The sequence below is a fragment of the Astatotilapia calliptera genome, chromosome 3, assembly GCF_900246225.1.
Source record: "Astatotilapia calliptera chromosome 3, fAstCal1.2, whole genome shotgun sequence".
Lineage (NCBI taxonomy): Eukaryota > Metazoa > Chordata > Actinopteri > Cichliformes > Cichlidae > Astatotilapia > Astatotilapia calliptera.
Window position 1 is genome coordinate 38,211,190 of NC_039304.1, and position 10,129 is coordinate 38,221,318.

The window sequence follows — 10,129 nt, forward strand, 5'->3', positions numbered from 1 at the left end:
ACCAAATTCTTTTCTGCAACTCAAACCTCGAACATGAGGACTGACATGTCTTCCAGAGGCTGCAGCAGCTGTTTGCCAGTAACTGTTTCATTAAAAGCGAGATAGCAGACTCAGGCAGGCATTTTCACACCTAGTTCATTTACTCAGTTGTTGAATTGGAAAACTTGCAGCTTTTCGAAGTGTTTTGATTTTTTTCACACTAAGAAGAATCCAAATGACCTAAAATGTGTTACCGCAAACCACGTGAGAATATTCAGTCCCCTTATTTGCCAGATGTCTCAGAGGTGGAAGCAACAAAAGTAAATACAGGAAGAAGCTGCTGTGTTCTGGACTACTTGATAATGAGGACAATTTGCATTCATTCCACAGCTATTTGCAAACCTGTACAGACATTCAGAATCAATAGCATGTATGGCTTCTTGATGGGTCTGTTTTGGTTTTTGCACCCAAGTCATTACTTTGTTCACACCTGCAGAAACAAACCACACCAAGGCAAACAGCGAACAAACCAGAGTTTGATTTTAAATGACTAAAAACCACTGGCATGAAATTACCCATTGTGTACAACAACACATACCCTGCAGACTGTCCATAAGTTATCGACAAACCCCACGGTAAAGTGTCTTAAGCCTGAACTTTAAAAATAATTCTCTGCCTGTACATTATCCACATTTTTAAGGAAGTTCACAGACTTTTCCATAAACGGTGAAACCAAGACTTCGATAGATTTACAGTAGATCCATTGTACCATTTGCATTTTGTTTAACTCCAAAAAACAAAGTTATGTACATTTTCTTTAACATTAACAGACACTGCCATCAATAGTAAAATGGAAAAATCTTATGTTTTATTACCATTTACAGGCATTTGCTTTTAAAATATTTATGCTAAATATCCCTCTATTGCCCAGGGTGCTTGCAGAGTTGCTCTGCCCGGGCTGGGCGGCTGGCCTCTTCTGCATGGGTGCTGGTCCCCATGGACACAATGACCTGTGGTTGTTTCTGATGAATTGTGAGCGTTTCAGAGAGACAGAAACAGAGAGCCTTTCTTTAACCATGGTTACTCCCTCAATTCTACTGAATGATGCTGAAATGAACAGACAGAACTGATAGGTTTGTAGCTTGAACCCATCCGCTGGAACGTTGAAGACAATATAATTACACTGCAAAGCAAGACACAAGTAGGCAAAGTTCTTCATGTTACTCGTGCACGGGAGAGACCGGACAGAGCGCCGTCCCTTCGTTTGACCCCAGTTGCTCTCGTCCGTTCTCCCGTACCACTGTCCTTTTATTGAGGTTACATGAATATGCATAGGTTCATTAACATATGACGTCTACATACACACAAAGAGTACCTTGCCTGTGTGTGTGTGTGTGTGTGTGTGTGTGTGTGTGTGTGTGTGTGTGTGTGTGTGTGTGTGTGTGTGTGTGTGTGTGTGTGTGTGTGTGGCGGGTACTGCTGATCAAAGGGTCATAAAAGCACGCAAGCAAACATCCTTGGTCAGGAAGAGGGTAGACCCCCCCTCATCCTAGATAACACAGTAAGGAAGTCCAGCAGTTCATTTATACACAAAAAGCACTTAGACTAGAACAGACGTAACTACGTTAATCCTACCATAAAACAATAAGAGAAGGTATGACCTCTCTCATGCTCCCAGGATGTAGGTGTGGAATGCACACCAAGCCTCTGTAGCCTGTTAAAGATCACACAACTTATCACTACACAATTGATTATACACCTCTAAGCATCTATGGTTAAATATTTCTAAGCATAAATGACAATCAACAATACAAACTCTAACAAGAACAATTTGAGTTTTTCAACTTTGCTAGAATTTATTTATTTGTATTTGTCAGTATTTAATCCAATTTTAAAGTTTTCCTAAGCTGCTTGCTATTTCCTTATTGTGTCATGATGGTCCTTTTTAAACTGTCATCTCTGTCTGGCCTCTCTTTCACCTCTCCTCATCAATCTCCTGCACTCTTAATCTCCTATGCTCTCTCTTTTTGCCCTCTCTCAGCATGCATCAATCAAACTCTGTCCAAATCTGTAATTTCTGATGAGATGATTTAACACATTATTTACCAACTTATTTTATACATCTACTCAACTAATTACATATTTGGACACGTTAAAAATATGAAATTTCTGAATTTAGAATAGATTGCAGAATTCAGTATTAATGAAGTAGCTCATGAGCACTTTGAGCTCAATAGTCATCAATTTCCTTAGGGATTAATACAATACTCTGATTCAGATTGCGATTGAAATAGATGCCAACACTATCTTGCTAGCTGTAGGCCACTCAAGTGAAGGTTTCACTATTACCTTCTAAAACAGATTAATGATGTAGAGTGCATATTTTTTTCTGTTTAATGGAGTAATTAATGTTATAAATAAAAATGGCAGTAATGTTACATTCTTCATTTTCCATGGACATAATGACCTGAGGTTGTTTATGATGAATCATGAGTGTTTCAGAGAGACAGCCACAGAGAGGCTTTCTGTAACCATAGTTACTCACTCCAGTACAAGGGTCTGAGTAAGCTTTGAGAGCAGAAAAGAAAAAGACAACGCCGTACTTTAGCCCCGAGTATACCTGAGCATCATGATCAATTATCCTGCACTCTCTGAACAGCGTCATCTAAACAATGAGTTTGATTTAAAGTTGTGTCTCATGTCCAGTCTCTTCTGCAGCAGCAACAACAGGACACAACTCCTCCTTATCCCTTCTTATCTCTCCTTTTCTCGCCTTGCTCTGTTTCTTCACTTTCTCATTTTTCTTTTAAACAAAGCATGTCTCCAATTTTGAAAAACTGTTTATTTATTTTAGTCACCACCAGCCCACCTTGCTTTACAACACAGGGCACTTACAAGCATTGACCCTGGGACCTGACAAACTGATGCTGATGATATGTGCTACTAAAAACATCCAGGCCTCTAATTAGGTTTCATGCTATGTTATTTCTGCATCATCATGCATTGTGAAGACAACTGAAAATAGTGTTCACAAGTTGAGACAGAAGTTTAATCAATGTCCATCATCTACTCCAATCAAAGGAGAAGTAGCTAGTGTAATTTTAGAGCAAACAGACACCATTAGTGTTTGAATCTGTTAAAGCCTGTATGTTGTGAAGTTTCTATTTAATTTACTAATTGTGTGTTTTCACATTTACTCCTATTTTGAATAGCATTAGTCTGAAAGGATATAGCCAGCAATCAGATCTGAAATATAAATGATATGATGATGACTATAAGTCAGAGGCTGAACAGGTACTGGGCTGCATCTATGTGTAATACCCCTTTGGACCACCAGATGACTCAGTGAAACATTTATTTACCCAGACGAGTCACTAAAAATGTGTTTTTAACCTCTAGGGTTAGAATTAAGACGAAATACCAGAATGTAAAATTTAATAAAATGAAACTGTGTCTACAGGAGCTTACTGACAAGCTGCATTACAGTTTGGTATGGAAGCTGCTCTGCCAGCAGCCTGAGATCACTACAGAGGGTGGGGAAGGCAGCAGAGCTCATCACAAGCATGAGGCTTCCTGCCATTCAGGACATTTATCTCCAGCCGTGCCTCTGTAAAGCACACAGCATCAGAAAGGACCACAGCCACCCAGCACATCAGCTGTTCTCCTTGTTACCGTCTGGCAGACGTTACAGGAGTCTGTCTGCTCGGACTACAAGACTTAAAAACAGTTTTTACCATCAAGCCATTTGACACCTCAACCACTCACTTCACTTTTATCAGTATTAAAATAACCTCAATAAATGTCAAAGGTGAGATTTCTATTTTCTCTCTTATGTCATATATATATATGTGTGTGTGTGTGTGTGTGTGTGTGTGTGTGTGTGTGTGTGTGTGTGTGTGTGTGTGTGTGTGTGTGTGTGTGTGTGTGTGTTTGTGTACGTGTGCATGCAATGAACGGCCTAACTGCTGTATGTGGAGCTGAATCCATGCAGGCAGGGGTGGGACTTTATTCATGGGCACACAATGCAGCCAATCACATGCAAAGACAAACTGGGATCATACCATTATGTGAAAGAAGGAAGGAGGCAGATGGAAGACAACAAGTGTGGTGTTACAAGCCAGATACACAGAATGTGCATGTCAGGAAAAAGTGAAGAAAACGCAAAATGAGATGCATCAGGCTGCATTTCAATGATATTGGAGGCTGCAAGGCTGAGTGCAGAATCTATAAAACTATGAGCTGACTAGAGTGTTACCTTTATTTATTTTCAGCCATTTTCCATTGTTGAGGAACCAAAGTTTCAAACTTGTCCAGGCCTGAAAACCTGTTGCATGTTCTCACTAGTAAATCCTTAAAATAAGTGATAATTGATGATAAGCTGAGCTGGAAGTCTCATATAAACCATGTGAAAACAAAAATGTCAAAAAACATTGCTATTCTCTACAAAACAAAGCATGTCCTGAACAAGAAATCATTATACACCCTTTATTGTTCTTTGTTGCTTCCATGGAAGCAACAGTCATATATGCATATATGACTTATTGTCTAGAGATATGAGGTAATGCACATAAAACAAATACTCTTCCTATTTTCAAGTTACAAAAAAGAGCTATAAGAATTAGCCCTTGAGACTATGCTAGAAAATAAATCTTCAAATGGCACACATCGATGTGGCATCCTGGAGGAGTAGGACTACCTGTGCAACCTCTGCAGGGTCCAAGTATCAACTCATATCACCAGTAGTGACAATGAGCCTAATCAAATGCAAAACTAGTGAAAGAAACAAACAGTCAAACCAAAAGTATCAGTAGCCTCCACTGAAAGCTAAAAACCATTTGGTGTTGCCAAAAAGGATTAAGAACCTTCTCTGCTGCTTAACATATCAGAAGCAGTTTAAGTTTAACTGATTTGATGCTGTACTCGGATTATTATTTTATTGTTAATTTGTTGAGAGTGGATGTTCAAATGAAACTAGGTGGATACAGACAGACTGTAGGACAGTAAATAGGTTAAAACACAAGGATGAACGAGTCACTAGTTTATTCAGTAACCATAATGTCATCTTACTTATCCTCCAGTCCCTGCTCAGCAGGTTGGGCTGAGTCAAGACCTGTGGCTCTGCATCGATATAAAGACACCAGGAGGAGGGTGGAGATGAAATATGGAAAGAACACCAGCAGATGGAGGGCCAGTCTGATCACTAGTTGCAGGGTAGAGGAGTCAGGCGATGCAGCAGGTGTGGGAGTTAAGGCAGGGAGCCAGGTTGTAGACATGGTGGGTGGAGGTGTGGTTGTATGTTTGTCTGCAGAGAGAATCCCACCTGTTCAGGTGAATATGTGGATGAAATAAGAGGTGAAATCAGAGTGAAGCTCCTCACCTGTGACAGTGATCCAGCTGGATGGAGACTCTCCATGAGCGCTGATGTCACACTTGTAGAGGCCTTCATCAGACCTGGAAACATGCTGGATGGTCATGTGACCTGTAGGCTGCTCCCTGATGAGGGAGCCATCTTTATAGAAAGCAGCTGGGAGGTTGGAGGGAGTGGTCTTTGTTTTACAGAGCAGAGTGACGTCATCTCCCTCCATCACAGGGAGGACAGGACTCTGCAGGATCACTGATCCACCTCAACACAGAGACAAACTACAGCATTTCATCCATTTACACACAGCTTCATCAACACTAACTCCACACACTCAGCTTACCAGTGACTGTCAGGTTAACCATGTTACTGATGGGACCCTCTCTGGACTCACACCAGTAAACTCCACTGTCCAGTGTTAAGATGTAGCTGAAGCTACAGGATGAACCAGACCATCTTCCCCATTCATTGCACTCAGTCCTGGTTTCTCTGTTTGTGTTTCTCCTCAGAGTCCATCCAGCAGAGCTGTCGTCCTCCTCACATCTCAGAGACACAAAGTCTCCTTCAAAGAACTGAGAGCTGCTGGGACTCACAGTCAGACGAGCTGGAAGGAAATATTCACGATGCTGCAGTTTAGTTTAGTGTAGAATAAACGCTGACATGCTTTAGGTTGTTCACTCCAAATAAACTGAAACAGGGTATTTTTTGGTAAGTTGACTATTGAAACTAAGACACATTTGGCTTACGAGATGTACGCACCATAAGTCAGTCTGCAGCACAGTACTGAGTTCAGCCCTGAGGGGAAATTTAAAAAAATCTTTCACAACCAGAGAAAACATTCACACATAATTCAAACATGAGAATCGTTTTAGATTTTAAATGAGAAAACGAGAACACCTCTGCTGGGTACAAGGTGGTTTACACCTGCTTGAAAGCAAAGAAAAAGCACTAACTGCTTACGTTCAATAATCAAGTTGATAATTTACAAATTTTACTTACAGAAAAGCTGCTGCAGACAAGTTTGCTTCATTCTGTGTTTGGCGTCAGGTTTAACCCTCCTCCTTCCCTTTCCACTGTAATGATCTGGTGTCTCTACACCAATAGAGCAGCGAATGGGATTATTATCTACAGAAATATCAGGATGGATTCAAAGGTTCTGGCAACAGTCTGGGAGCGAACAGCAACAAACACTATTATAACCTCAAGGAGCGAAATGAGCTTGAAATGAGGTTTTCACACAAACTAACACAGATGGAGGAAGTGAAAACTATGATCTCGTTAAAGGTCTTAAAAACCACAGCAGAGGGGAAATTATGCTAACATGAAGTGTTGAAACCAAACTTCCTCCTTATAAGATGCAGGGTGAATTCCTTCATACTCACCCAGCAGCTTGCACAACATCCATCTCGGAATAGCAAAAAAGGAAGCCAACAAAACGGAGCATGCTGATCTGCAGATGGACAGAGGAAACAGCAAACTACGCTAACAGGTTATGTATCTCCTTTGAGGCTCCGCGGCTTTGTTGATTACAATCTGTAAGGCTAATAGTAAAGTGAATCTGTCTCCATGCACAGCATTTAATCTGTTCAGCTGGTTTCATGCTGCCTTAATGAACGTTAGAGTAATTTGTGACAGAGAGTGCAACCAGAGAATCACATGGGTTGTTTTTTTTTTGTTTAATTGTAGTTTAGCAGACATTTCCAGCAGGCGAGTGAACAGACTGAACACAAACTGATCAAAAATGTTAAAGGACATTAAACTTTCATAAACATCAAGCAGGTGAACTGAAACTGAACTTTAGATTATTGGAGCGTGGTGATTCTAAGCTTCCCAAACCCACTTTAAATAAACTTCTCTCTACATATTCTTCTACAATATAAAGAAAATGCTATTACATTATACATCAGTGTATATGTGACATCAATCATCAATGAGTAGCATGTAATACTATCAAATGACAAGAATCAAAAACAAACTTATTTAACTATTAGAGAAAATAGTAATTGGATAATGTTAGCAGTTCAAAAACATCACTTTATCATCATATATTAAAGAGAAGAAACTTATGAAATGTTGAGGTTTCTTAACAAATTACTGAGACAATCACAAAAAAAATTGTCCTCTACTCATTAAACCGACTAATCACATGAAAACCCAATGCAACAGTAACCACAAGTATATAATAGTATCTCTTATCAAACTATCTAACTGTGTAATATGTGTTGAACATGAAGAGTAGAGTATATACAAGATCTGTCAATTGTAAAGTACCAGTTTTGTCACTTTAACATTACTGCACTATTATTAAAGCACTTTTCTCCTTTCTCTGTCATATCAAATCATTTTGTTCCACTTTTTATGTTTTTTTTTTCAATATCTCTTTATAATACAGCCTTTGATTTATGGAGTAATTTACCAACACATATCAGGTAATCTTCAGAACACAAGTTTCAGTACCTAAAAATACTTAGAACTGGGTAGCAAATATTATATAATTCAAGATTTATTGTAAAGTAATAAGTAACTTTGTGGTATTTAGAGGTTGAGACAATGTTGCAAAGGCAGTTATTAAGTTGCACAGATGTATTAGAAGTGTGGGCTTCATCGCAGATTATCCTAACATACTAGACAACATGTTTATCCTACCCTCAGGGTACCCAGTACTTAAAAAAATTACTTACAGTGTAATTATCTTTTTCCTTTAAAATATGCATCACTCACTGGTTCTGATCTACTGCCTTTAAATATTTTAGGTACTAAAAATGTGGGAATATGGCATTAGAAATGTTGCAGAGTCACAGCTAAAGAGCGACCCAGCTACAGTTTGTATTTGTGTTTGCATTTAATGAATTCATGAGCTTCTCTCCCTGCTCCTTTTCATGCATGGATTAGTGCCACATTAACTGAATGCAAGGTTTTTAGTGTAGGAAATGAATTAATGCTGTACCATGTATGAAATAAAAAAATTTAAATGAAGATGTAGAAACTGCTTTAGATCATAACAAAAGTACACTGATACTCAAGAACATGCCCTCTATGTGTGTTTGACTTTACTGAACTCAGCACTGACTCCAAAACCCAAAAGACACAGTCCAGCGTGGAGCGGCTGAGTGAATGTGGCCTGGACTCTGTGCAGGAGAGTCATGGTTTCAGAGACGCTGTAGAAAGACAGAATACCTGCTCTGTGATCCAGGTACACTCCAACTCTGGAGGACCGAGGACCTGAGAGGACAGTTTGGATTTTGTTGTTCAAGTAAGTGTAGCCGGTTGTGTCACAGAATAAAGCCCAAGATTTGTCATTGTATCCAAAACCACATTCAGTGGGGCACACAGCTCTTCCGATAGTCTTGTATGCGACTGCTACACAAACTCCTCTTCCTCTCCACTCCACCTCCCAGTAACAACGTCCAGTCAGGGTCTCCCTGCTCAGGACCTGCCTGCATGAAGTGAATCTGTCTGGATGATGAGGGTAAGGCCTGTATCGTTTAATTAGCATTGCTTTCCTGTTCCCCTCTGATAAGAGCAGGTGAGTGTAAGCTGTGTTTGGATCCAGTGTCATTTCATGTGAATATTTTAAGAATCCAGCTCTGGTCTTTGGCTCCGTTGGTGACAGTAAAACATCCACTTCAGTGACTGTCAGTGAGATGTTTGTCCATTCCTCTCTCAGAGTGTCCTGTAGTTTATCTCTCTTCTCTGACACAGCTGCTGTCACATCCTCAAAGTAGCTCAGAGGACGAATATTGATGCTGGATGAGTGTGTAGACTCACTGAGTGCTGACAGTGAGGGGTAGTTGTGTAGAAACTGGTTGTGATCCTCTGTGTGTGAGAGCTGCTCCAGCTCGCCGTCTTTCCTCTTCAGCTCAGCGATCTCCTGCTCCAGCTTCTCCTGAAGCTCTTTGACTCGACTCACTTCAGTTTCCTGCTGGGATCTGACCTGCTGCTTCACATCAGAGCTTCTTTTCTGGAGGAGACGGATCAGCTCAGTGAACATCTTCTCACTGTCCTCCACTGCTTTATCAGCAGAGCCAATGATGGCCTCCACCTCCTGTTGAAGCAGCTTCACATCTTTCTCTCGCTCCTGGATTCTCAGCTGGATGTTTAGTCGTCTCACCTCGAGCTCCTTCTGCTTCTCAGTCCTTTCTGCTGCAGCTGGGACTGTTTCATGGCCTTTATGTTCATCCATTGTGCAGAGATAACAGATACTCTGCTGATCAGTACGACAGAAAATCTTCATCCCCTCATCATGACGAGAGCAGATCTCACAATTAGATGATGACACTTCTTGGAGCTTCCTGGAAGGCGAAACCAACCTGTGTTTCTGTAATCGATTTGTATTGTAGTGACGCTGGACGTGTTTCTCACAATAGGAGTCCTGGCAGACCAAACAGGATTTGACAGCTTTCAGCTTCCTCCCAGTGCAGACATCACAGGCCACATCTTCAGGTCCAGCATAGCATTGCTCACCTGCAGCAGCTTGGAGTCCAGTGTGCTTCAGCTGCTCCACTAAAGTTGCAAACATGACGTTTTTCTCCAGGACAGGCCTCGGTGTGAAAGTCTTCCTGCACTGAGAGCAGCTGTGGATTCCCTTCCTGTCCTCTTCATCCCAGAAACTTTTAATACAGTTCATGCAGTAGCTGTGTCCACAGGCTGTAGTCACTGGATCATTCAGTAGATCCAAACACATGTAACAAGAGAAGGTTTCTCGGTCCAGCTGATCTCCTTTCTGTGCCATTTCACCTCTCAGTTTAAGCGCTTTCGTGAGTTTCTCTTCCTTATAAACTAGTTTGAGGT

General features: G+C 40.7%; 2 protein-coding genes across 2 annotated transcripts; both read right to left on the reverse strand.

The window, feature by feature from the left end:
* Nucleotides 1-5,004: 5,004 nt before the first annotated feature.
* On the reverse strand, nt 5,005-6,739 carry LOC113014535 (Fc receptor-like protein 5). Its single transcript, XM_026156135.1, has 4 exons — nt 6,721-6,739; nt 5,682-5,942; nt 5,357-5,602; nt 5,005-5,281 (listed from the first exon to the last, which is right to left on the reverse strand). The coding sequence occupies exons 1-4, from the start codon at nt 6,737-6,739 to the stop codon at nt 5,043-5,045; spliced, it is 765 nt and encodes a 254-aa protein (XP_026011920.1). The 3' UTR covers nt 5,005-5,042.
* A 767-nt stretch (nt 6,740-7,506) lies between these two features.
* LOC113019471 (tripartite motif-containing protein 16-like) lies at nt 7,507-10,129 on the reverse strand. The gene has a single exon (XM_026163212.1). The coding sequence runs from the start codon at nt 10,068-10,070 to the stop codon at nt 8,373-8,375; it is 1,698 nt and encodes a 565-aa protein (XP_026018997.1). The 5' UTR covers nt 10,071-10,129; the 3' UTR covers nt 7,507-8,372.